Raw genomic sequence first — 24,937 nt, 5'->3', positions numbered from 1 at the left:
GGGCCTGGCGAGCATGGTTCATACGCCTCGCATGTTGGGGGTCAGCGTGTGCTTGGACTGAAAGGAGGGGAACGGCGACGACGGCTGCGGCCAGCACGAATCTCATGGTGGACAAGAAGAAGACAAGAACAAATGGGAAGGAAAACTAATTTTTATTTTTCCTTCCGCGTGGGATGTTATAAGCCTATTTTAGACTGGGCCCCCGGGAAACCGCTCCACTTGGCAACAGACTAAGTAGCTCATACACGCCGTTTCTTGCTCTGCGGCTTTTCTAGGTCAATCTCTTCCGCATCGTCGTCGTCGTCATCTTCATCATCCTCATCCTCGTCGTCGTCGTCGTCGTCGAGATCCCGCTCCACCCCGCTTGCAGTACCCAGGAAATACTCTATAGCCTCGCTAAATATATCATTCGCAATTGTCACGCCGACCTGATCAACCAGCCGAAACAAACTCGCAGTCAATATCTATCACCAACATCAGATGGGATCACACTCACATCCATAGGATCAGTCTCCTGCTCGAAAAAGTGGAAGAAGCTTCCGGGTTCTGAAATCTGATCATCCTCCTCAGTATCCATAACTCGAGGATACAATTTTGTCAAATGCTTTTCGGCATTTTTCCAATCAATCGTGGTTGCCTATAAGTAAGCAGCGCAGCTCATCAAAAACATATCATCACATGGAACCATTAAAAAAAGATGCTTACACCTATTTTTACATCTTTCTCCCACGAAAAATCGATATTCGCATTCGTGATCCCATTCTCATCCGGCTTGTCATCCGCGTCGGCAGGTGGGGGAACAAACTTGAACTCCTTTGTGAGCACCTTGTTCGCGAAATAAGGATTCTCCTTAAAGTACTATAAAAAGAACAACCCATCAATCCAACACAATAGAAAAAACGTCATAACGAAAGGTCTCAACCTACAAAGTCGATTTTGAAGCAACGCGTCTCCCGAGGGTCTTTCTCGACCCAAAGGTCTTCAAGATAGCTCAAAGCGTCTTGGTCCGCACCGATGGCCAGTTGGAATGAAAGGAGAGAATGCCGGATTAGCGCAACAGACCAAAAATTCGGAATGCTTTTCAAAAGCTCTCGCCGTTTCTCGAAAATAGGCATAAGTTTTTTCTGTCCATCGCGTTCTGTTGTGCACCATGTATCAACGAACAAGTACCATTCGTCAGAGGGGACAAAACCACATAAAAAACACTGCGCACCAATGGCAAGTTCAACGCGAGCAGTGTCGCGCTGCATAGTTTCCAGTTTCTTGGCTATTTCATCTGAAATTTCCACCCCCTCGAAAATGTCCTTCCCCTCCTCGAGTTTCGGGGACCCGCGCCCGCGTTTTGTACCTTGCGCCATTTGTACGGAAAATGAAGAAAGAAGTGTGTCGTCTAGCACTGGTTTCAAGAGTGTGGAAAATAAATTTTGCGTTGTTTACACACGCGACCATATTCAGCAATGGCCCTCCCACCCGGTCCGAGCGCTCAGTCAAGTCAACACAAGTCCGCAAAATAAAAGTCTATATACCATCGACAAGCTACACTTTCTTTCCCATTTCCCAGCTCAACCTCCTCAGTTCCTCTCCAGGACTACGGCCCCTGATCCCCTTTCCATGATGTGCTGAACGGAAGCCTGGACCCTGGTAGTGAATGACATCGGTGGGTGGGTTGAGCTTCGGCCATGCCACATAGTCAATGCCATGGACAAGAATGAACGTGACGGCAATCGCAAGGAGTATAAACCAAAGAAAGAAATAATAAAAGAGTGAATAATCTATCATTATCATCGCGAAAGTCAGCCTTAAAAACGGTAAATCATAATGACATACGCACCAGAAGAACGGGGCAATGTCAGCCCAGCGGTGATCATGAACAACGAAAACGACGCGATAAGCGGCATCTGAACAACACATTACTAAATGCCCAAGGATGCTGGGGTCCAACACAACGACTTACGGAGCGAGTAATCAGAGGACGACCATCAGCTATTAGAAACAAGGAAGCAGACGGCGTTCTCCTAGCTGCCCAAGCCCCAGTAACCAAGTCGAAGCCATCCTAAACACCGCGATTTATAAGATGCTTCCAATAGACTCTTTTCATTATACTGACCTGTCTCGCTCCATCGAAGAAGTTATTTTTGATGTATCTAGTGACAGATTTAACACCATCTTCCAGAGCTCCTTTCCGCGTTCTCTGGTTCATCCGCGTGAAATCCGATTTGAGAGCTCCTGAGCCGCCGTATGCATTCGCTATAGCATCGGCATGGTCCGCCCAAACTATAATAAACAGCGCTCAATGAGTTGCGTAAGGGTAAGAGACAAATGAATGATCCTCACTCTCCCTGAAATCCTTGCTAAATGACTCGTAATCGTCGACGCCTGCTGTCCCTGACAAGATGCCCAACTCCCTTAGTTGCTCATTAAGAGTCCACTTTGCAATAGTCGCTTGAACCACATTAGTACGATCCAAATTATCCATGCAATTCGTCCTGACGATGCCCGTTTGTTTTTTGATAGGCTTATCTTCATTGTTGCCGAGATAGAAGTACCTGAGGATCAACTTCAACTTTGCTTTTAAAACAATGGTAGACGTCAAATACCCATGCCGCTCAAGATCATCCTTCATCTTCTCGACGAGGACGGAGATACGATCCCAGCGCATTTTACGGCACTCATTATGGAAGTCAAAGTACTCGTAGCGTACACCAGGCATGCTCAACTATACTTAACTTGAGTCTCTTGATCATGACTTGGAGTAAGACTCCGCACCTTTGCAATGTAACGTTCATATGCGTCCTTGACAGGCTTCTCATGGCCTTTTTGATTAACAAGGTTAACCAACGCCTGCTCACCATATATTTCTATCTGTTCTTGCAGGTGGAGCTGCATAGCCGTTACCTTTTCCATTCCAAAATAACCCAGATCAGTATCTCAACCAACCATACCAAAACAAAAACAAAACCGACCGTTTCTTGCAAGTCCATGACCTGCAAGTCAGGCTTATACCGCAGCGTATTAACTTCTGCCCAAAACAAGGGTACGCTTCCACGAATCTGGACAAAGCTCAATTTTGCAGTGAAGTTCCCATCCGGTGTACGGGGTAAACCTGGCATAGGATCCTCGAGAAGGAGAATTTGTTCCGTTTCGTTGAAATTAGCTACATGGCCGTCTTGATCTATTCCGCGGCGGAAGTAACGGGTGCCAGCACGATAACGACTACGTCGACTGATGAGACAAAGCTGCAAATGTCTGCCATGGAGCAATGTTGGCCGAATCTCAAACGCTAGGTATTTCATGTTTAAGTTGGTGGAAGATGCCTTAGACGCACACACTCACTTCCAAACATGATTGGGAGGATATACGGAGTGAACTATAGAAAAGTTAAATAAGGCAAGAGAACACAAAGTTAATACCAGAACCACGCACATCCTGTCCACTTCTTGTCATATCAATAAACCTGGTTTGGAGGTATCTATTCCAGAAAAATCTATCATCTGCCTGTGATCACAAACTCAGCACTCAAGGTCATATAGAACAATTCGTTGAAACTCACCGTCTCCCAAAACGGTTTTAGGGCATCCTGCTCTCTAGTCTCCCATTGCATCTGCAATCTTCTTGTCATATCCCAGTCGTAAGAAAACAAAAAGTTTCCCTGATGTAAATGTGAGCGAACAAGCGCCAATAAATGCGTTTCTACAGGGTGTGGTGGGTGGGACGCAGACACGTTTGGGTTGACGGGTAAAATATCGAAACTGGTTGCCCGGTATACGTCGTGATCAAATAAACGACCTTGGAGTTCGCGACCAGTAATTACAATGATGTATTCCGCTAGAATAGGGATGTGAGATGCCACTCTGTTAACAGCAGGCCAACACGTGCTTACACAGTGAAAGAGATATTATTCCGACAATACCATAGAAAGAGTCGCCAGAACGTCTGGCGGTGGTGGGTATCGGTGCTTTATGCTCTAAAAGGACATGGGCGCATGTTTGGGCGAGTAGGGAGCAAAAGATACTTGCTGTTGAGAACAATTTCGCCGGAATGACGGTGAACGGTCAGAGTCTGAACATCTGTGCCGTCGGGGACAAATATATACGAGTCATTGCCGTCGATGAACCTAGAAAACAACGGGTGAGCTGTCCAGAAGGTAGTATGGGATAGTTACTGACAGACTGAGCCGCTGGTGGAGGAACCTCATGGGAGAAGCCAAGGTGAATTGTTGCCAAAGCGGATACGGGTGTTTTACGCGTTAGTACTCAACTAACACTTGCGTGACCGATCCCACCACCATGAAACTCACCCCCGAGCTTCTTGCGCAGGCCGTCTCGGGCTTAAATCCCAACAAAGAACGTCAGCTAGATCTCAGAGGTATGCATCTACTATCTATATTATATCACATATCTGAACAATGCCCAGGATACAAAATACCCGCCATCGAGAACCTTGGTGTAACAAAGGCGCGTCCTCGCTCTTTATCCAGCAAACGCATGTATGCTCACACGACACACAGGACCAACACGATGCTATAGATTTTACAGACAATAGCATAATCACTTTGGGAAACCTCCCTCTGCTCAAACGGCTTCGTACACTACTGCTTGCCAACAATCGAATATCATCCATATCCGCTTCTCTTCACCTTTCCGCACCCAATCTCACCACCCTTGTGCTCACAAATAATGCCCTAGCCGAAATGGGCGATCTGGAACCGCTAAAAGACGTCAGGCACTTGCAATATCTATCCCTCTTGGGCAATCCTGTGACCGAAAAAAAACACTACCGAGAGTGGTTAGCATGGCGTTTTCCTAGCGTAAGAGTACTCGATTTTCAAAGGATCCGCGATAAGGTGGGTGATGCATAATTTATCTTGCGATCCAGATGTTCAAAAACTTTTCAGGAGCGGAAAGCAGGGAAAGCGCTTTTCCTGACTGCAGAGGGCGTGCCAAACGTCCTCGCGACGACTCTTTCCACCACTGTTTCCTCTAATGCAGGGAAAGCCGTCCTGACAATAGATGAGCCCAAGGCAGCTCCGATTCCAGGAAAGGCTGGTCGCCTAATGTCGAAAGAGGATCAAGAACGCGTAAAAGCGGCTATCGCAAAAGCTACATCGATGGAAGAAATCAGACGGTTAGAGAGGAGTTTACGGGAAGGTTATCTGCCAGAGATGGAATCTGTAGGAGCGTGAAGAAAAAGTATGTTTACAGCAACTTTAGGGCGTATTCCTTCGTACATTTTTGTATCCTAATTGCTACTTAGCATGTATATTGATCATCTTCGAAAATGAGCGTTACAAGTCAAACTTGGCGTTACTTGGCGCCTGCGGTACCGATCCATAATCCGTGGATTCCCAATGCAATAACAGCTGTCAGGTTAGCTAGTGAACTGATGCCGTGTAGAGACATGAAACGACGATTGAGTGCCTTCATCTCTGCCGAAGCCTAATGGTAGCTCTGTGTATGTCATCCGTTTCGAACACACACAAAAAGGACACCTACAGTAGGGTCATTGTATTCTTTACCCTCTTTCTTCTCCAATTTCTGGCGCTGGAACTTGATACTGCAAAAGATATGAGTGTTACCGCTTTGTGACTAGAACTGATGCGCACCTGCTCGTCTGGGGAATGACAATGAAACGATTGCAACCTTGGCAAGCCAAGACCAATCCGAGAGCATAAACCTGAGCGACATTGCCAATGTAAGGATTCGACAGGTTATTAAGGACGCCAGGATGAGTATAAATCCATTTCGTCAAGAGAGCACTTGAGAGGAAAACGGATTGGATAAAATAAACGGGGAACACTCTGTGCTGAAGAGTACCGAAGTATTGTCGCGCTATCAAGTGACTTTAATTCAAATGATAGCTCGAACGTGGTGCACCCGACTCACGGAGAGCTTTCAAGGAGATGATTGCTGGAAGCCTGAGTGAGCGTAAGTTTATGCCCGTAGAACAAGATCTCACCTCCAAAGAAAGTCACCCAAAGTGCTTTTCAAGGTCGCCACGTCAGCAAAGGCTACGAAAAATATCGTTGCCCGACACTCACACATTCCGAAGAGCCACGCATAGCCAAGCATGTATAGACCATCGGCGATATTTGCCAAGTGAAATATGGATCCCAAAGTAAGATTATCGGTGTGAGCCATGTGCAGTTAGAAAAGGAGGACGAGCAGTATTTGAATATGCGAACGCTAAGAAACGTGGATCTATCACATCCACTGACGTCTACACTTTCCTATGTACCCAGTTCCCGTCCCGTCCCTGAGCTCGGCTGTTGCCGCAAAGAGTCCCTTCTTGCGACTGTTTGCCCTTTCCCGTTCGTCAGAAAATAAGCATTCCTCCGACATTGACATTAACACATATTAGAAGACAAGGAGGAAGTGCCCAGACCCCTCCGTAAACAGTGTTGCATGATAATATTTGAATGTCATGTTCCCAGTCTTATCTCGAAATTGTAAATGATGGAACGACTATATCATCCAGGAGTTACAGTCCCTCTACTTAAATGACCTTCGCATTTTTAAAAGAGTGTTTAGTTGTAGAAAAAGATAAGAGTTTCAAGCGTGCGTCAGAAAACGCCGATGAGCGCCGAATGGTAGCTCTCGCATCCCAGCTGGCCATGCAACCCAAGCCTCGATAGTGATGCAGGACGTAGAAGGGGACGACGAACAGTAATGACGGCTCCATATCACACACGCGTCCGTGGAGAAGGATATGACGAGGTATTCTATTCGCCGACTAGACAATTACTGGTATTCTTAATTGTATGAAAAACTTATCCAATAACAAGTTTGGAATCGGCTTCAGTAAATTCATATGCCGGCACCTCGAGGTTCAGCTAATAGGTAGAGTATGGTCAATATGCGAGTCTTGATGATATAGCAGGTGTGATACTCACAGGAGCGGGACCTTTACGAGCACGACCAGCTAAACATAACATTAATGCTCAGCTTCCAAAGACAAGAAAAAGATTGTGCGCAACTTACAGATATCGTAATGCGAACCGTGGCAGGGGCAGAACCTGCAAAGAGAAAATTTAGATGGAACTACAGAGAATAATGCTCCTGAGGACGTACCATCCTCCATAGTCACCAGCCTCCCCAATGGGCACACAACCCAAGTGCGTGCAAACCCCGAGCATGATAAGCCATTCAGGTTTCTTGACACGATCTTCATCCGACTGAGGATCCCTGAACGACTTCCAGTTTGCAGAACGAGCCTCTTCGATTTCACCAGCAGTCCGGTGCCTAATGAAAACTGGCTTTCCTCTCCACTTGATGATAACGTTCTTGCCCTCGGGTATAGTTGTCAGATCAACCTCGACCTTGGCCAAGGCCAAAACGTCAGCAGATGCGGCCATAGTTTGCAAGAACTCGGAGACGGAAGATTTCGCAACAGAGGCGGAAAGAACACCGAGAGAGCCGACCACGAAGTACGACAGTGCGCGATTGCTGTCAATGTTGGTACGGTATTTCGAGAAGTCTGGAACTTCGGGCGCGTCTTTGCGTGCGACAGAGGTGTGGATGAGGCGTTGTTGGAAGAGGGAGGGTTTGGCTACCAGAGTCATTTAATTAACCCTGTTCAAAAAAGTCGAAAACAGGCAGACTCACTAGTAGTAACAGTCTTGCTCACGAGACCGGTTGTGGAAGAAAAGGAGGCACCGCCAGACCACTTGGGCTGGACGTCAGAACGAGAAGATTGTGAATGGCCATGGCCATGTTCTGATGCTGGTGCTCGCGCTGCAAGATTGAGACGTGATGCGCTGGGGATGCCGTTGGAGAGGGTACGGACAGTCGGGGCGAGCGTGGTTACTCTTTTGGAGGCTTGGAACGTAGCCATGAGAGGAGTAAGGAATGTGTGCTACTTGACGTTGAATGGTCGACGCTGACTCTCTGACCGGACTTTTCCATTCCATCACTCCGTTCCGACCCGGCACATCACCGTCGTTTTGATTTCTCTTCATACAATTCAACACCAAAACGCTAAGTACCAAAAAAATTCGTCTACAGCTTCATGTTTCCGACCAAGGGCTGATCGTAGTAAATTCGACTGTGGGATTCCTGTCGAGTTTCTGCCCTATTGTGGGAATTCGCGTCATGATGATAGCTATTAATTTTGCGTCCCTCACTGCAGCTACATACAGGATAGGGCGTGGTGGCACGACGTCAACTATGTTAGCACCTTCTGATGAGAGGTGCCAAATGGTTGGGTCGTAATCTGGTGTGCAAAGGTGCAATTTCAATTCCACTCCTATCAGCCGAAAACTCGTGCTGTTGATCATGATACATACTTGCCTCTAAAACATCAACTTTGCTTCTTTTATCAAATCATACTTACCGCAACAAACACAGGCGTCTGAAAGTTTCGAATACAAGGAGTGTCAAGTATCAGTCAGTGTCGGGCATGCTCCGATGCAATTGGTGAAAGTTACGAGCTGTATTTCCAGCAGTTCACAGAGCATCAGTCGTCGCATTGTTATCATGGGAAAGATTACCATTTCTTACAAAATTGTCTAAATGATCATTCATTAGTTGAATACATAAGTTACACATCTCCTGGACTTGCAATCCTTTCGACCAGCACCAATACATAAATAAATCTCATCTAAACCGTAACCTCTGATCAACTATTAATTCACCAACAAGGCATCTACATCCGCCAGCGATTCTGATGTCAGCTGTATATGCTTCTTAACACACTGGCGTACGCGGTTGGCACCGAACCGTGGGCGAACTTTCAGTCCAACACTTTTAGCTAGTGCACGGACACTGGCGCCATAATCCGTAATAATACCATCCACCTTCCAATCTATGAGTTGCTGAGCCACGTTTAGCCGGTTAACCTACAGAAAACATATCAGTGTGAAGGAACAGACAGACATGATTCAACTCATTGACTCACGGTCCAGGGTATAACTTTAAGACCAAGTTCGTGGGCTCGGTCAATCATAGCCTTTGTGGTAAAGGGAATGTAGCCGGGGACAGTGGGGTCGAGCACAGGAGAATCGTGATCGGTGTCAGCAGGAGAGAGGATGGTGGCATTGATGGAAGCAGCCGCATATGCGATTTTTTCGCCCAATGTGGCGCCAGGGAAACCACGAACATCGAGACCAGCATGCCAGGGAGATTTCGTGCCGTCGGGTTCAAGAAAATTCCTGTATAGATATGAAATGAAGGATTAAGTCGAAGCGTGTAAGCATGTACGCACGACTTAATGAGGGCAGACAGAAAGAGCTGAGGTTCAACCTTGTGCATTTCAATCAGAGTTCTCCAATCAAAACTTTGGTACTGTAATTTATATCTTTAACCGAATGGCAGTCGACAAAGCGACATAAGTGCCTACCTGAATTTGGCTAAGAGGATAACCACTAGCGACGAAGGCAGCATGTTGTGCGGCGACGAAGTCAGCAGGGCTACGAGTAATACCACCGACTCGGGGGTTCACTTTGGATTCAACGTTGAAAGAAACCTCTCGCTTTGTGTCAACGCAGTTAACGAAGTCGAAAACCTCCTCCATGGTAGAGATCTTCATCCCACGGGTAGTAAGTTGCATAGCTGCAAAATCAAAATAACTACCATCCTTGTCCTTCATATTGAGAAGAACTCACGGAATTCATCCTGACGCAGAGAGCCGCAATCTAAGGTCTTGATCTGAGCCAAGGTGAGATTAGCGACGAACTTGCCAACGTAAGGGAAATCGGGATCATTAGGGAACTGAAAGGAACTTTTAATGAGCACAGCGCATACATGAGCGAATTGAACTAACAGCCGGCTTTGTATCTTTGCACTTGGTATCCTTAATATCCCAATCATGCCAGACAACCACAACGCCATCCTTTAAAGGGTTAATATATGGATCTCGTTTGTTGTTGTATCCCTCATCGTGATTACCTTGGTGAGGCCATTATCCATTTCCAGAGTAGTTACACCGTTCAGGAGTCCCCTGGCAAAGGTGTGGTAGGTACATGTAATTTGCAGAGGGAAATGAAGCTGAATGTTAATATCTTACCTGGCAAAGGCCGGAATGGTGTTTTCGATAGCATCTCCACGTGCTCCACGGTGACCCTATACCACGTAAGAGGTCGAATTTTGACGGAGGGTAGGCGGTCAGCATGGTATATCCGCAAACTCACTTGAATGTCGTAGTATTTGACGGAAGCAGACTGCTCAGGGGTACCGGAAATGTTTGCTACCTGAGTAAAGGCGAACCACAGACTCGCATACAAACTCATAATAGCAGCTCGAGGAAGGTGATTTGGAAGGGTTTGAAAGGTTACTCTGGGTACCTCCCAGACCTAAATAAGTAACAAATTCTAAGTTTGCGGGGAGTTCGACAAAATGGCTCGACGAACGTTCAAAGGAAGATCCACGTTTGATTGGGGAACGGCTTTGCATCATGACCATGACACGTTTGCAACGCACAAGGAATACGGGTTATTAGCCTTCATAAGTAGTCAACTTAACGCGCTTCGAGAGGTAATTTAGCCGAGCGGTAGGTGACGGGAAGTCTTCGCGATTACATTGACGCTCATCGAACGAACGTGCAAATGATGGATTCCATATATGCCGGTGTCCTGCTCTGATTTGTTCGAAGGAAACCCGCGTCTCCCGACCTTTGCCTCCGAGATCATGCCTTGACCGCTGCAGATAACAAGTAGAGAATCGTCAACGACTGAAAACAGGAAAGCCTTGGCGTTTGCATTTAAAACTGTATATTCCGATCTTCAATAACACATGATTATTCCGGAGATGAATGAGAACAGTAGGGGTGGTAGTGGCGGTAGACTCTAAAGTCGAAATTCTTCGTGGAGCCACAGGCTTGAATAAACCGGCACGTTACGAAGCCAAGGATCAGTCTACGACTTTACCGACTTGTCTTGTTCATTTCGTGCTTTCTTCCCATCCACCTTATCAAGTCCCAAGTTACTCCAGTCATCGCGCTCCATGAGGCCCCTGGTGACAGAAATGAGAGTGCATATTTCTGGTGGAAGAACAAGACAACCCACTTTCGCATGCGACAATCAAGGTAGCTCCTACTTAAAGCACGGCATGGTGTTGAAGTGCTTGAATTCTCCTTTAAGCATTTCATGTAGACGAGCATCTGTTCTTTGCACTCTCCTAAGAAAACTTGAGCACAGGTACCAGGATGACGAGGCGGTTTAGCCTAACCATAATGGTCCAAGGGGAAGGAGCCACGGTCTGGGGGGAGAGGAGAGGAACCGATGTTGATGGAAGGTGGCCGGCCGAAAGACATGGATATTGAATATAAATTCGAGTTCTGTGCCAGTCAGTACTTCAGAATGAGAAGGTGTAGATCGTGAGAATCTCAATCCTGGCCATCTAATTTAGGAGATACTACAAGTTTACAAGTTCAGGGGTCAATGAACGCTCCTACTCCTTTTCTTCGCTGATTTCTTTTTTACTTATTCAAAATTTTTCTCCGCTCGCTATCATCAGACAACAATTCTTGCGGAAAGGTAGTCTTCTTTGAAAAGCTTGAAGGAACCGCGCCTGAATTTGCACTTCCCTGGCCCCCCAATTCCGGGGTCAAATGGATGCCAACATTATGGACCAAGTGCCTCGGGGCTAGCTGTCGTCGAGTTGCAAGATGCTGTGACCCCTTTAAGATCAATATCTCCTTCAACCAATCGTTCTCTCTGCGCAAACCTGTTGCCTCCCCTTCCAACTTTTCTGCACGGCCCTTCAATTCGGATACAGAGCGTTCCAAGTCTACTGTTCGTTCTTTCTTCTTGATGCGAAATCTAACTGGTATTGCTTATCGCCTAGTTGCTACCAGATGCCTTGGTGAACTCACCCGATGCTGCTGTGTTTCGTCTGCGCCTTTCTTCCGGGATCGCTGCCACTTTAATCTCTCCTATGTCAGCGTCAGCAACCTCAGAAAAATTCGGAGACGCGTAGGAGGTGAATGAAGACGACGCGACTGGCGGAGGAAAATGCGTTGCAGGTTCGCCACTATTCCCTCTATGCATCACGAGTAGTGGATCCGTGTATGTGATTGTTGGAGGTATTAATGTATCGGGGGTGTTATGAAGTGGATAGTATTCCTGCGCAAACTGGTTGAACACCTGTTCGAGACTCGGGAGTTCACCAGGGTGACCAAGTGGATTTTGTGCAAGTGCGTAAGAGCTCGAAAGAACCTGATCTATGGGAGACGAGGGTCCCGCCTGGCTGTAACCTTTAAAAGGGAATGCGTGGTGTGAGTCCGTTCACTTACTCCACTGGCAGTGTCCGACGTTAACGTTGGTAGCTGACCTCGACTTTTGACAGTTGCTTGAGAATCGGCGCCGTCTTCGTCCGTGTCGAAAGAGAACATCAGTGGTTCCCAGCGATTATATTCCGGTGACAGCGACAAGCAGCTCGTCTCTATCTTGAATTTAATTGTGAAACGAGTGTCGCTTCAATTCGCCATCGGCGCACGAGATGACGTTAAGTGCACATCATATCTGTTTCTATTTCTGGGGTAGGTAGCTGTTGTCTAGACAATTGTATATACTGCCTTAACCCATACTCGTCATATCAGAGATCTTGGCTCCAATCACTGATTCACAGATATTTCCCTCGCGAATACTTTCCTGGAGGGAATGATCAGTACTTCAAGCTTCAGTTGTGGCGAGCTGTTATTGTGATTAGATTATGATTAGTCAGCTAATGACGCGTCTCGATTGGTGCTTCTGACGAATTCGTAACTTGCTCTCTTCAATCGTACCATCATGGTTCGTCCTTTGTGGCTTATAATTTCGTGCAAATCACGCATTTACCGTCGCAGATCATTCGCATTAGGTCAAAAGACGGCAATTTTCGATTTGATCTCCAACCGTCAGATGATGTATCTATATTACGAGACAAGGTCGGTCGTCTTTTGAAGTTATTCTCCTCGTAATAGAATTCTGACTCTGTGTCTCTTTGTGTTCAGATTCTGTCAACAGCACAAGATGCCGATCCCTCAAGCATCAATATCTCCAACAAGCCTCGGGGGAATGAAATTAAAATTGACCGTCTGAAAGGAAGAACGCTGAAGGATCTTGGACTCAAGTATGTATAGTCACACAACTCATTTGATCACCTGAATGTTAATCCCTTCGAAATCAGTCATGGAGACTTGATTTTTGCGACATATCAATCCAGCCCTGCGTCGTCTTCCAGCAACACTGCGTCTATTGTCGCCACAGGCACTACGAATGTTGTAGATTCAACTGATACCGCTAAACGTCCTTGGGAGCTTGTGAAAGAAGATTCGGTTGATAGCTATTGGCGTGCACGAGACGGAAAAATACCCCGCGGAAGGGATGCCCAATTCTGTAAACATGGCGCAAAAGGCATGTGCGATTATTGCATGCCACTTGAGCCTTATGACGCTGGGTACCAAAAGGAGAATAACATTAAATACCTTTCATACCATGCGTATCTCCGCAAGATATCGCCCAAACAGACTGGTTCGGCTTCATCATTCCTTCCTCCGTTGAGTCCTCTTTCCTACAAGGTCAAAGTCCCCTGCCCCACTGCAAGTCATGCTTCCTGGCCTGCTGGTATCTGTACTGCATGCCAACCATCGACTATCACTTTGCAATCACAGCCTTTCCGCATGGTTGACCATCTAGAAATTGCCTCAGTGGATGTTGTAGACCGATTCCTTCAGGCCTGGCGAATGTCTGGTTTACAGCGATTTGGATGGTTGATCGGTCGATATGAACCTTATGACAAGGTACCCATGGGCGTCAAAGCTGTTGTTGAAGCTATCTATGAACCGCTACAGCAAGGCGAATTGGATGGATTAACTCTTGCTTGGCCTTGGGAGGATGAAAAACGAATCCGCGATTTGTCGGCAGCAGCCTCCGTTCCTCTCACAGTCGTCGGATACATATTTACCGATTTGACACCGACACCAGAAGACCGGACGAAAAATATCTACAAACGTCATCCCCAATCTTTCTTCATATCCTCCCTCGAAGCCATATTTGCCGCCAAACTACAGCATGACAATCCCACTGCTTCAAAGTCCTCGCCAAGTGGCCTATTTGGCTCGAGATTGGTTACAGCGGTGTTGACGGCAACGGAGGACGGTCAAATTGATATTTCAGCATATCAGGTCTCTGAACAGGCTGTGGCGATGGTTGATGCGGACATGATTGAAGCTAGTATTGATCCTGGAATTGTTCGCGTGAAGGAGGAAGATAGGAGTGAAGATTCGGCGAGATATCTTCCAGACGTATTCTTCTCGTATAAGAATGAATATGGATTGGAGGTGAAGAAGAGCGCAAAGCCATGCTTCCCTGTTGAATATTTATTGGTGAACGTACGTCCCTTCTTTGACTTCCTTTTCCTTTCCTTTCTTTCTTTTTTGAGCCTATGCTCATCCATATAATTATTTACTCAGGTGACCCACGGCTTCCCACAAAATCCATCTCCAATCTTCAACTCGACGCAATTCAAGATAGAAAACAGACCTGGAATGGAAGATCAAACACTCAACAACGTCATGTCACAACTTCTCGCATTAGGTGCTCCCGACATTCACGACAGTCGGACTGCAAAACCAGGAGAAGCGCATAAGCGTATGGAGCTTGCTAGATGGTTGAGTGACTGGCATTTAATTGCATTTTTGGGTACAACACAATTGATTTCTGAGGTATGTCTGATTTATATATTTTTATTTTTTTGCAGCTTCTAATGTATAACTTTCTATCATCTATTTAAGGAGGACCTCAAGTTGATGATGCGTATACTGTCGAATCCGAGGATCTTTGATGATATTTCACTTCTTGATCCAGTTTTGAACTGTGATAGTTGGGAAACATTGATGACTTTCACTCGAGAAAGTGCCCGTGAGTTTTAATTTCTTCTTCTAAGAGAAGTAAAGAAACATCTTTTAACAAATTCGCAGCTGCTCGGCCTTCATCATCTGCACCATCCTTTGGAGGTCAAATGGACGACGACATTCCTCCCGAAGTATTTGATCAAATTGCAGCCGAAAGCGCCGCGGCAGGCTCTAATGGTGGTGGTGGTGGTGGACTAGGAAGCTCTTCAGGAATCAGGATCTGTCCACACTGTACATTCGAAAACACTCATGGAGGGAGTGATTGCGAAGTCTGTGGACTCCCTTTGTAATCGCCCCTTTGTTTGCTTTGTTGCTTTTCTTTCTTCTTTCCATCATCTGGTATTGTATCATCGCACGGATTTAGAGTTTTATTGGCATGGGAAAGGTAGCTTGTATTTAATCCTTGAAAAAGAACCCCATACTTAGGATGTACAAATATCAAAAACATGACCTGAGAAAAAAGGAGTGAAGAGAAAAGAAAGAAAAAAGGATCCGTCATAATCGAGGGCGTTAATTGTATCGCGACATAAAAGTGTGTTTTTGATATAGAAATGCGTATAAATACCGAAAAAATGTGCCCAACACATGAGAGAGCCGAAAAAGCCCGAGTACAATGATAACAATAGCACGGCCTGGGAGCTTCAGGGGAAAAGAGCCGACACGAGACATGTATATGAAAATGGGACAAGAACTTTTTGAGCCAAGGAATCGAGAACCCACTTGGTTCTCATCTACTGGCTAAAGATCCACCAACCTGCAAAGGCGATACCAAACAAGATACCAAGTGCACGAGCAACGATGACGACAACTAAAGCCTTGCGGATGGCAGCGTAAAAGGTACTCAGGGCAGACCCTGACCAATTTATTCTAGAAACGACGTTTAGCTTCCACGACTCAAATTGGTTAGAGATAGCCGTATCCACTCACCGGCGGTCATTTACACCTCCGCCACGTAAACTTGTCTCCCAGCCACGGATAACCTCTCGATAACGTTTACCAAATACCCTATAACAATAAAGATAGCGTTGAGAAAAGAAAAATGTCCCGATGAAGAAAATGCTTACCAGATCCAAAAGTTGACGTCGGGATAGGAAAACTTTGGAAATACGCTTGCAAGACTGGGGGCCACATACTCCACACGAAAGTCCTCCACGACATCCTGATAGGGTAACTGCATGTAATGTGATAGCGGCGAGTTGTTGCCTTCTTCTTTAGGCGGCATCATGTCGCGTGAGGATTCGGGTAAAATCATGTAGGACATGAGGTCAAGAGTCATGCCAAGGGAAAGCCCCCAGAGTTTGAGGACTTTGGGAGAATAGCCCTTTTCAATGACATCATGCGGGCTCGTCAGCTTTTTCTCGCTCTTTTGCAAAGGAGCTGTGCGGCCGGAGTTGATGGGAGGGGAGGGTCCATGTTCGATAATGATAGCGGGAAATTTCATACTACCCACAAGGGCGCGAATCAGGACGCGAAGGGCGGTAGAATTGCGGCGCACGATCCGAGACGCTGCATCAACGGTAACGGAAGACCACTTAGGGGAGGAAATAGGTGAGACAAGGGAAGCGAGCGGTATCCAATGAAGAGAGGTCGTAGCAATTGGATCGGGAGGAGAGGCTGTGGGCGTAACTTGGAGAAAAACAAAAGGGGAGAGGATCATAAGCAGCCGTTTCCCGAGTGAGGTAGTGATTTCGCGGTCGTCCAGCTGGCCAACGCATGTGTAGTTTTTTTCAGCGAGGTCGATACCAATTTCTTCCCATGTTTGACGCATTGCTGTGGGACGCTTAAGAAACAAGATAAGAGCGAGAATCGGCCGAACATACCCGTGTACAAGCCGCCCTCGTCGTCTCGCTCAGTTCTACCACCGGGAAAAGCAACGTGAGCCTCACGCCCATTGGTCGTACGACTTTGTGTCAATGCCACATTGTCTGCAAAGTCTGCCTGACGGTGTAGGAAAAGGATTTCTGCGCGAGAACCCGGATCGTTGACCCAATCTTCTTCAAAGAACTCGGTAAGAGAGGGAGGTGGGGATGTAGGATCTGGGAGTTTTGCGGTTGGTGAAGGTACGACGCGAACTATGAGAGCGACCGCGGCCCGACGAGGTTCTGGAAGACAGAGATGAGCTGGGGTAGAAAGTACAAGAAAAAGTTAGCGCACGGGTAGGAGGAGATGCGATGATGCGTGGCGGGGTTGCGCGGATGCGCTGGAGGGCGCGGGCGAGGAGCGGCGTGACTGAGAGCGGCGGAGGATTCGCTTTTTCGGCAGACATGGTGGGCAGGAGGGAAAGACGCTGCGAGCTGCACTCAGATACAGGGCTCGGCATCTCCCGGCGTCCATCACCCATTTCGTCATGCAACCCACCCGCCACCGCGCTGTGTGGACTCGGGTTGTGGGTCTTTAACATTCTGAAGTAGTGTAAAAATCATGGGTTCCTGGTCCGACGCATCTTGAAACAGCTGTGACCCAGAGTATTTGACGTAGGTTATTTATAAAAGACTTGGTCGGTCCAACTAAGCGCCCAATACACCAAATACGATACATACTATATCTCAACCCATCCAGCGTCCGTCTCTTCACGACTGAGTAAAAGGTGCAGCACAAAGTAGATGGCGCTCGCTCCCAGGCGCGTCCCTAGACCTCTATACAGCTGCCCTATGCCTGTGTGCTTCCACATACTTTCAGCCTCATCGTCTTCTTTCTCTTCCTCTTGTCCGTCCTTCTTCGAATTTCGTCTGCGGGCTCGACGAGGAGTAATCGGCAGATCCGAACGCTCCTCTGTCAGAATGTGCCAGAAAGCATCTACAACGCCATTATAGGGCGCCGGTCGTAGTTCAACGCATCCCTTGATAGGTTCCGCTGTTCCACGCACTTGCACCTGCAGCCGTCGACGTATAGTTTCAATCGGAAGCGTCACTAATAGTCCAATACAGCTTGCTGCCAGCTCTGTACAACCCCAAGCGAGTGGATGAGATTCTTCCGTGATGTGAGCAGTCCCGAAATATGATGCAATAATAGTTGGAAGCGCGAAGTAGACGATAGGGCGTATTGTGCTGTCAAGAAGAGTCGGAATTAGAAGATTAGGATGCAGATAGATTCCTTTTAGGCCCCCTTCGTCTCGCAGGATCTTTTGTAGGGCGTCAATGGGTCCACTATAGACCCTGTGTCGAGTGGCAAATGATTGCACAATCAACCGCGTTCTGACAAGGTCCAGAGGAGAGAGTAGGATTCCGGTCAAAACGTGAGAGGCAATGGGAAGGATTACTGGAGGTTGGTGAAACGGCGACATGGAAGGAAGGAACAGTGATTGTAGAAATTGGTTTATGGACGGTTGTATAGAAGTTGAAAGCATTTCTGCTATAGTTGATGTAAGGAGACCTGAAAAATAACGCATAAGTGTGTTTTACTGGATTAGAACCTGGTCATACCCTTCCAGAGAGCCAGCCAGCCTTCGAAACGAAAGCGGCCAACTCTTTTGATCATATTCCAGACGCCATCGACACTGCCGACAGGAATAATGTATTCGGGACGTGTTCCTTCCTCTAGGACAGAACGACGGATGACGTAGCCCTGCTCGTCAGTTGGCCGCGGGGCAGGGTACCGTTTTGCCGTCCCGGTAGTGTGCGGATCGGCAAAGTATGTGTCATCGTTGTCAGAAGAGTCGCTCAACTGTTTCCATTTTTTAGACTCGGTGAGAAAGAGGTTTGCAGAGCACATACAGGCTCCTCCTGCTCCTCCACTATGTAGTCATCTTCCGCTTCTGGCTCACCAGCATCCCGGGGCACCCATTGGACTTGAAGCAGTAGTCTTCCAACCTCCCAGGGATTTACCAGGGCAGTACTCGTGTACTGAAGGAGGGCAGAAGCAAGGACGGATTTGAAAAGCTGGGCGGGGTTAATTCCCAAGGGTTCGGACAAGTCAAGAGAGGGCGAGAGTTCGAATATGGAATTGCGAGTTGGGCGCGTCGACCACTGGTAAGCCTGAGCTACCGGTTCAGAGACGTCAGTAGCAGCATTGGGATGGGAAGAATTGAGAGTTGGGGGGATAAAGGCCCAGGCGGAGGACGGGTCGATGTAGAGATCGCGAAGGGAGGGCGGCGAAGTCATCTCACTCATTGATTCAAATGTGCGGCGCAGCGGGGACCAGTTGGCAGGAACACCCAAGCCATCACGTGCTCTTTCATGACGCACTAGCCCCGACATCTGCCCGTCCTCAGTCAATTCTACCGTTCAATATTGACAACTTTTCCATCTTTCAATTGACTTTTATCAGAAAGAATGCCTTTCGACACCTGTCTTGGCCTCATTGTCGCCGCTAGCCGCGTTTGAACCCTTGTCTTACTTATTCGGTTTGGCAACATCGTGACTGTGACGTTACACTTGCCCGTTTCGGAGGCAGCATGAACGCATCCGCCGCTTGTGCTAGCCTGGAACTGTTGCTCTTGTCTCGCAACTCCCATCCGACCCTGGTTCAGCCATACTTTCCTTTCCTTTCCTCCATCTACCTATAGTCACAACTTTTCATTTTCCTCTGCCCGCCGACCTCCATGGCTCTGAGCGGAGCGGCACCAACTATTCCAAGCCATCTGGACGCCGTTCTGAAACAAGACGCCGACCAGAAAAAGGCCCCCGTGCATACTTTTGACCCCAATGCGTCACCACAGGAGAAGGCCGCCGCTGCCGGTAAAGCACGCACCCAAGTCCAAAGCATTGTCTCCGATGACTTGAAGCCTTCGCGCCCTTTACCGGCTGGCGGAAAAGGTATGCCACGCGACTTGCTACCCCAGATTCGAAAAAGTCACTCAACTTCATTTTCAGAACTGAAGATCGATCCTGGACGCTCGACTGCTGTCCCGACTATTACTGTTAATGATCACGATAGTGCTAATTCTCAGGCCGCCGCGGAGAAAGCACCCGACACCCCATACGAAGTCGAAGATGATGATGAAGCTTCTGAAATGCCGGGGTCGATGGTCACCCGCCCAGCCCCTGCTATCCCTGACTGGTACCGCGTGGGATGGCGTCAGAATGCAGGCCTTGACGACAATACTGACGTTGAAGGAGAAGCAAAACTTCAATCACTGTTGAATTTATACGTCTCCGAACAGTATTACGGTGACTGGTATCACAATGCTGCGGTCATTGTGTTGGTACGTTCCGTCTCGACGCTGCTTTATTTTTCTGCTAAAATTAGACGTTACAGGCTGTTTTTGCATCTCATTTCCTCACTATCTTTGGCTTTGGGTGGGGTTGGTTGTTTGTCCTCCTCGCTTTCTGCAACACGTACTATACCACATCAATAAGCCGTACAAGGAGATGTGCCAGGGATGATATTCAACGTGAGCTCGTCAAGACACGCCTCGCTTCGGAGCACGAGAGCGCGGATTGGATGAACCACTTTTTGGACCGCTTTTGGTTGATTTATGAGCCTGTACTCGCTGCAACCGTTGTCTCCTCCGTGGATCAAATCCTTAGTGCTAATACGCCACCATTTTTGGATTCACTTCGCTTGTCAACTTTCACTTTGGGCACTAAAGCTCCCAGAATCGACAAAGTCAGGACTTTCCCCTCTACCGCCGACGATATCGTCATGATGGACTGGGGAATCTCTTTCACGCCCAACGATACTTCCGAAATGACTCAGCGGCAAATGGCACAAAAGGTTAACCCAAAGATTGTACTCCAAATACGCGTTGGCAAGGGTCTGGCCTCCGCGGCTATGCCTATTCTTCTCGAAGACCTTACTTTCAGTGGTTTGATGCGAATCCGTCTCAAGCTGATGTCCAATTTCCCTCATATCCAAGTTGTGGACATGTCGTTTGTCGAAAAACCCGTTATCGATTATGTCCTCAAACCCGTAGGTGGTGAAACATTTGGTTTCGATATTGCCAACGTAAGTATATTAGTGTATTTTCGAACATCATGGTAAAATCGTCTCTAGGTTCCGGGTCTGTCTACGTTCATCCGCGACACGACGCATGCTACTCTGGGTCCGATGATGTATGAGCCAAATGTCTTCACTTTGAATCTCGAACAACTCCTTTCCGGAAAACCCCTCGACACTGCTGTTGGCGTTTTACAAGTCACTATTCATTCTGCTCGTGGAATCAAAGGGACTAAAATTGGTGGTGGTGTTCCCGACCCCTTCGTTGGTCTCTCTATCAATGACCGTCAAGAGGTCGCTCGCACCACCTACAAGTCTAATACGTACGCCCGATTATCTCTGTCCCGTTCATAATTACTCATTCTGATTTAGTTACAACCCGACATGGATGGAAACCAAGTTCATTCTGATCAATTCTCTCAACGAGTCTCTCATGCTCCACCTTTGGGACTACAACGATCACAGGAAAAACACGCTGCTTGGTACTAGTACCTTCGAGTTGTCAGTGTTGGCTGAGGATTCGTCACACGACGGTATTATATCACCACTTTTGAAGGGTGGCAAGGACCGTGGAGAATTGCGATATGATCTTGAGTATTATCCCGTCCTGGAACCTGAGGAAGGTTCGAGCGATGTGCCGGAATCCAGTATGTCTTGATCTTTTCCCTGAATGTATACACTAACGTATCTGTGTCCCTAGGTTGTGGTATCGTTCGTCTTGTCATCAACCAGGCCAAGGACCTCGATCAATCCAAGTCCATGTCCGGTGATCTGAATCCTTTCGCCAAATTGTTCCTCGGAAACGATCTTACCAATGAGGTCTTCGCCACTCCTCGATTCAAGCATACTATCTCGCCCGTCTGGGAATCTGCATACGAATTCATATGTTCCGATAAGGATTCGTGTGTCATTACGATCAAGGTCATTGATGACCGTGATTTCCTCAAGGACCCCGTTGTTGGACACATGTCTATCAAGTTCACGGATCTTTTGAGTTGTATGGGAGAAGCTGGTCGAGATTGGTTCCCTCTCAGTAATGCAAAATCTGGACGTCTTAGGCTCACAGCGGAGTGGAAGCCCGTCGCGATGGCTGGCAGTCTTCACGGGCTTAATAGTTACAGGTTCCCCATTGGTGTTGTTCGATTGCATATCATCAAGGCTGTTGATGTCAAGTACGTGTCTTCGGGTCTGTGGTATACCTAGAGACTGACTTTGTTTTAGGAATGTTGAGGGCACACTCGGTGGCAAGGTAAGCAGGCCTCCATTTTTATGAGTCCGTTGCTGAGCGACATGTAGAGCGATCCTTACATGCGTGTCATGGTTGCAAACACCGTCAAAGGTCGTACTGAAGTTGTCAACAATAGTACGTCAAAAGTCCCAATATGTATAACGTTCATTAACTTACGCGGTTATCAGACCTCAGTCCGGTTTGGGATCAGATATTGTACATTCCAGTACATTCTTTGAAGGAGTCGTTTTTACTCGAATGCATGGACTATCAACACTTGACAAGGGTATTTTGTTTTTGTCTTTTGGCAAGTTTCGTTCTTATGGACTCATGACTTGTCGTGCAGGATCGCTCACTTGGTAGTGTTGAGCTGCATATATCCGATCTGGCCGAAGAATCTGACCATGCTGAGTATCAATACTCCTCCACTGGTGTCAAGTCTTGCGACGATCCTATTCGTCTCGATAAAGGCGGAGGTTATAAAGGCTCGCTCAATTACACGGCTGAATTCGTTCCTGCACTCGCACTCAAAAACCTGTCGTTCGAAGGGCACTCTGTTACGAAGCCTTCGGATGGCATGTCCGTAATCTCTGGAAGCTCTGCTTCGTCCTCAGATGTAGAAATTGAAGCTGTTCCTCAAGGTATCACGATCAAGGTCACGGACAAGGGTAATCAGCGCGTCTCGGTGGATTCGAAAGGACAAGGAAGTGGTACTAATGGGACAACATCTAATGGTGATGGATATGATGTGGTATCTAGTGCACCTTCGACACCTGTGAAATCTGCTCCGCCTGTTCCGCCGAAGAAGCATGCTGGTAATGACGCTCGTGGTGTAGAGATGAGTAACGCGGAACTTCTCAAGCACTGTAAGTTGATGTTGCGATCTCGTTACATTCTCGATGATGCTAAACATTTAATATTAGCATCTGGTATTGTGGTATTTGACGTGATGTCTGGTCAGCTGTCGAAGAAAGCTCGTTTGGAGGTACTCTTGGATGATGGTTATTGGCCGTGCTTCAGCACCAACAAATCTAGCAGCACTCACGCTCAATGGGGTTATGTTGGCGAAGGCTTCATTAAAGAGATCGACTTCAGTCAGGTCTGGTTCAGACTCAATGAAGCGGACGAGGGTTCTAAAGAGGATATTATTGGTGAATGGAAGGATAGTGCTAAGACGTTCCTGGAAAAGGCCCTTGTATGTTGTTTTTCTTATTTGTGTAATGTGTTAGGGTTACTGATATGGCTGATTAACAGGTCGAGCCGCAAACGATCACTTTGACTCGTGATGATGACAGTTCGACGATTGAAATTCAAGCGCGATACATACCTGTCCCTATCAAGTTGGAGCCCAGAGAGAGTTTCAACAGTAAGCTTGTTCTTTGGAACGTTGGATATATGAGTGCTCAATTTATTCTAGACATGGGTCAGCTTCGGGTTGAGTTGCTTGATGGAAAAGAAATTCGAGGTGTTGATCGCGGTGGTAAATCCGATCCTTACGCTGTGTTCTCTTTGAATGGTCAAAAAGTATTCAAATCGAACACCAAGAAGAAGACTTTGACTCCGGAGTGGAATGAGGTATTTGAATGTGATGTGGTATGTTGTGGTTTCTTGATATGTGACTTTATATCTGCTGACCATGATATCAGCCTTCCCGTGCTGCAGCAGAGTTTATGGTTGAAATCTTTGACTGGAATCAAATTGAACAAGCCAAGAGCCTTGGAGTTGCGCGCATTGACCTAACGAACTTAGAGCCCTTCACATCATCGGAACAGGTCCTCGAACTGATGACTCAGAAACATGGGCTTCACGGTCAGATCCGCGTTCGGTTGCTGTTCCATCCTCAGATCCTCGTTAAGAGTCGTGGAAAGACTTCGACTTTCAGTGCAGCACGTACTGTTACTCAGATCGGTGGATTACCTGCGACTGCAGGGAAGGGTGTCTTCTCGGTATTTGGCAAGCTTGGTGGTGATAGACGTAGTGAAGATGTTCCGCCAGTGCCCGAAATCCCTTCTGGTCAATCGTCGCATCCTGTTGGTGTTCCATCTTCTGTGGTGAACCAGAGCGAACCTTTCCCCGCGACTGCGGGTGGAGGGACACCGCAACCCGGGTCATTGAAAATTACGGTGCTAGATGCGAAGGATTTTTCTACTAGTGAGACGAAGGCATATGTAGCGCTTCGTGTTGGAGACAAAGAATTCAAGACGAAGCATGCTCATAAAGCTGCGGCTCCTGAATGGTAAGTGTTGCGAGTACTTTTGATATCAGGTCCTCATTTTCCGCTTAGGAACGAATCGTTTATGTGTCCGGCTTCAGTCGCGACCAACAAAATTTACGCCTGGCTCTATGAACACAAAACGCTTGGCAGAGATAAAGAGGTTGCTACTGGAGAGATTGACGTAATGCCGTTTCTTTCTTACTGGTGTGGATCAATAGATTGCTCAACATTCATCTTTGCTTTTGTAGATCTGGCGACACATCCAACCAAACACTACTTCATCAGCTGAAGTCCTCCTTGAGCTTCGCCAAGGTGGCTTGCTCAGGTTACGACTTGACTTTGACGCTTCCTTGCATCCCAGTAGTAGCAGTTCAATGTCCTCGGGTGAACATGTTTCCAGGTCGACAGCGCCCTCTCGCTTCAGTTTACGAAGCCGAAGGCCAACTGATCTCGAGGAGTAATGGACCACCGTTTTTGTTGCTTTGTTTTGCTGTTTCAGTCGTTTGGCCACCTGCGTGCTTTCTCTTTTTAGTGATTTTTGGTAGTACTTGTGCAGTTTTCAACTTTCTCTCTTTTTAATACTACATCCTTATGCGTGCTGGATAGTTTTCCTATCTCTCTTTGCTGATGTTCTTACAGATCAAAAAATTACGTTGTGGTACAATGTAGACTGATAATCCGAATGCAGAAGAGGAATGAAATATGGACACTTTTACTGGTCATTGGTATGCTTTGCGGGAATCTGACCAAGAAGCATCTTGCTAGGCTATCATTTCATGCGCTTTGTCCGA

At 47.2% G+C, this 24,937-nt stretch overlaps 11 protein-coding genes across 11 annotated transcripts; 4 read left to right on the top strand and 7 right to left on the bottom strand.

Moving 5' to 3' along the window:
* Positions 1 to 130: 130 nt before the first annotated feature.
* AGABI2DRAFT_189975 (hypothetical protein) lies at positions 131 to 4,200 on the bottom strand. Its single transcript, XM_006454666.1, has 18 exons — positions 4,167 to 4,200; positions 4,017 to 4,114; positions 3,881 to 3,964; positions 3,551 to 3,825; positions 3,424 to 3,495; positions 3,334 to 3,367; positions 2,964 to 3,280; positions 2,767 to 2,895; positions 2,598 to 2,716; positions 2,335 to 2,546; positions 2,108 to 2,274; positions 1,955 to 2,053; positions 1,832 to 1,898; positions 1,214 to 1,772; positions 927 to 1,138; positions 706 to 858; positions 497 to 637; positions 131 to 428 (listed from the first exon to the last, which is right to left on the bottom strand). Exons 1-14 carry the CDS (start codon positions 4,193 to 4,195, stop codon positions 1,537 to 1,539), a joined length of 1,938 nt encoding a protein of 645 aa, XP_006454729.1. The 5' UTR covers positions 4,196 to 4,200; the 3' UTR covers positions 131 to 428; positions 497 to 637; positions 706 to 858; positions 927 to 1,138; positions 1,214 to 1,536.
* A 50-nt stretch (positions 4,201 to 4,250) lies between these two features.
* Positions 4,251 to 5,456, top strand: AGABI2DRAFT_215172 (hypothetical protein). Its single transcript, XM_006454665.1, has 4 exons — positions 4,251 to 4,365; positions 4,414 to 4,454; positions 4,508 to 4,843; positions 4,895 to 5,456. The coding sequence occupies exons 1-4, from the start codon at positions 4,287 to 4,289 to the stop codon at positions 5,180 to 5,182; spliced, it is 744 nt and encodes a 247-aa protein (XP_006454728.1). The 5' UTR covers positions 4,251 to 4,286; the 3' UTR covers positions 5,183 to 5,456.
* AGABI2DRAFT_62226 (hypothetical protein) lies at positions 5,457 to 6,137 on the bottom strand (the record flags this gene model as incomplete). The annotated part of the gene is made up of 3 exons (XM_006454664.1): positions 5,457 to 5,553; positions 5,603 to 5,839; positions 6,034 to 6,137. The coding sequence occupies 3 exons, from the start codon at positions 6,135 to 6,137 to the stop codon at positions 5,457 to 5,459; spliced, it is 438 nt and encodes a 145-aa protein (XP_006454727.1).
* Positions 6,138 to 6,766: 629 nt separating this feature from the next.
* Positions 6,767 to 7,558, bottom strand: RIP1 (RIP1 ubiquinol-cytochrome-c reductase; the record flags this gene model as incomplete). Its single annotated transcript, XM_006454663.1, has 4 exons — positions 6,767 to 6,829; positions 6,890 to 6,918; positions 6,978 to 7,012; positions 7,068 to 7,558. 4 exons carry the CDS (start codon positions 7,556 to 7,558, stop codon positions 6,767 to 6,769), a joined length of 618 nt encoding a protein of 205 aa, XP_006454726.1.
* Positions 7,559 to 8,620: 1,062 nt separating this feature from the next.
* Positions 8,621 to 10,246, bottom strand: AGABI2DRAFT_198226 (hypothetical protein; the record flags this gene model as incomplete). Its single annotated transcript, XM_006454662.1, has 9 exons — positions 10,124 to 10,246; positions 10,000 to 10,055; positions 9,882 to 9,933; positions 9,757 to 9,825; positions 9,599 to 9,704; positions 9,334 to 9,545; positions 9,199 to 9,278; positions 8,893 to 9,145; positions 8,621 to 8,833 (listed from the first exon to the last, which is right to left on the bottom strand). Exons 1-9 carry the CDS (start codon positions 10,220 to 10,222, stop codon positions 8,621 to 8,623), a joined length of 1,140 nt encoding a protein of 379 aa, XP_006454725.1. The 5' UTR covers positions 10,223 to 10,246.
* A 229-nt stretch (positions 10,247 to 10,475) lies between these two features.
* On the bottom strand, positions 10,476 to 11,301 carry AGABI2DRAFT_133403 (hypothetical protein). Its single transcript, XM_006454661.1, has 3 exons — positions 11,160 to 11,301; positions 10,997 to 11,108; positions 10,476 to 10,943 (listed from the first exon to the last, which is right to left on the bottom strand). Exons 1-3 carry the CDS (start codon positions 11,242 to 11,244, stop codon positions 10,847 to 10,849), a joined length of 294 nt encoding a protein of 97 aa, XP_006454724.1. The 5' UTR covers positions 11,245 to 11,301; the 3' UTR covers positions 10,476 to 10,846.
* Positions 11,302 to 11,616: 315 nt separating this feature from the next.
* On the bottom strand, positions 11,617 to 11,839 carry AGABI2DRAFT_46752 (hypothetical protein; the record flags this gene model as incomplete). The annotated part of the gene is made up of 2 exons (XM_006453699.1): positions 11,617 to 11,756; positions 11,806 to 11,839. Coding segments are annotated over 2 exons (174 nt in total), but the record flags the coding sequence as incomplete, so codon positions are not given.
* A 173-nt stretch (positions 11,840 to 12,012) lies between these two features.
* On the top strand, positions 12,013 to 12,351 carry AGABI2DRAFT_133402 (hypothetical protein). The gene is made up of 2 exons (XM_006454660.1): positions 12,013 to 12,175; positions 12,226 to 12,351. Exons 1-2 carry the CDS (start codon positions 12,038 to 12,040, stop codon positions 12,247 to 12,249), a joined length of 162 nt encoding a protein of 53 aa, XP_006454723.1. The 5' UTR covers positions 12,013 to 12,037; the 3' UTR covers positions 12,250 to 12,351.
* A 359-nt stretch (positions 12,352 to 12,710) lies between these two features.
* Positions 12,711 to 15,693, top strand: AGABI2DRAFT_198218 (hypothetical protein). The gene is made up of 7 exons (XM_006454659.1): positions 12,711 to 12,724; positions 12,778 to 12,858; positions 12,925 to 13,043; positions 13,101 to 14,304; positions 14,386 to 14,637; positions 14,707 to 14,833; positions 14,893 to 15,693. The coding sequence occupies exons 1-7, from the start codon at positions 12,722 to 12,724 to the stop codon at positions 15,114 to 15,116; spliced, it is 2,010 nt and encodes a 669-aa protein (XP_006454722.1). The 5' UTR covers positions 12,711 to 12,721; the 3' UTR covers positions 15,117 to 15,693.
* A 1,596-nt stretch (positions 15,694 to 17,289) lies between these two features.
* AGABI2DRAFT_189968 (hypothetical protein) lies at positions 17,290 to 19,090 on the bottom strand. The gene is made up of 3 exons (XM_006454658.1): positions 18,540 to 19,090; positions 18,249 to 18,489; positions 17,290 to 18,198 (listed from the first exon to the last, which is right to left on the bottom strand). Exons 1-3 carry the CDS (start codon positions 19,020 to 19,022, stop codon positions 17,366 to 17,368), a joined length of 1,557 nt encoding a protein of 518 aa, XP_006454721.1. The 5' UTR covers positions 19,023 to 19,090; the 3' UTR covers positions 17,290 to 17,365.
* Positions 19,091 to 19,357: 267 nt separating this feature from the next.
* AGABI2DRAFT_182696 (hypothetical protein) lies at positions 19,358 to 24,868 on the top strand. Its single transcript, XM_006454657.1, has 16 exons — positions 19,358 to 19,580; positions 19,638 to 19,969; positions 20,023 to 20,712; positions 20,761 to 21,026; positions 21,076 to 21,350; positions 21,404 to 21,875; positions 21,925 to 21,952; positions 22,000 to 22,066; positions 22,120 to 22,217; positions 22,278 to 22,797; positions 22,855 to 23,126; positions 23,186 to 23,297; positions 23,349 to 23,524; positions 23,578 to 24,167; positions 24,216 to 24,327; positions 24,395 to 24,868. The coding sequence occupies exons 1-16, from the start codon at positions 19,367 to 19,369 to the stop codon at positions 24,605 to 24,607; spliced, it is 4,437 nt and encodes a 1,478-aa protein (XP_006454720.1). The 5' UTR covers positions 19,358 to 19,366; the 3' UTR covers positions 24,608 to 24,868.
* The last annotated feature ends 69 nt before the right edge of the window (positions 24,869 to 24,937 follow it).

This window comes from Agaricus bisporus, assembly GCF_000300575.1.
Source record: "Agaricus bisporus var. bisporus H97 unplaced genomic scaffold AGABI2scaffold_1, whole genome shotgun sequence".
Taxonomy (NCBI): Eukaryota; Fungi; Basidiomycota; class Agaricomycetes; order Agaricales; family Agaricaceae; genus Agaricus; species Agaricus bisporus.
Note: the sequence above shows the minus strand (reverse complement) of the source record. Positions and strands in the feature narration are given on the sequence as shown.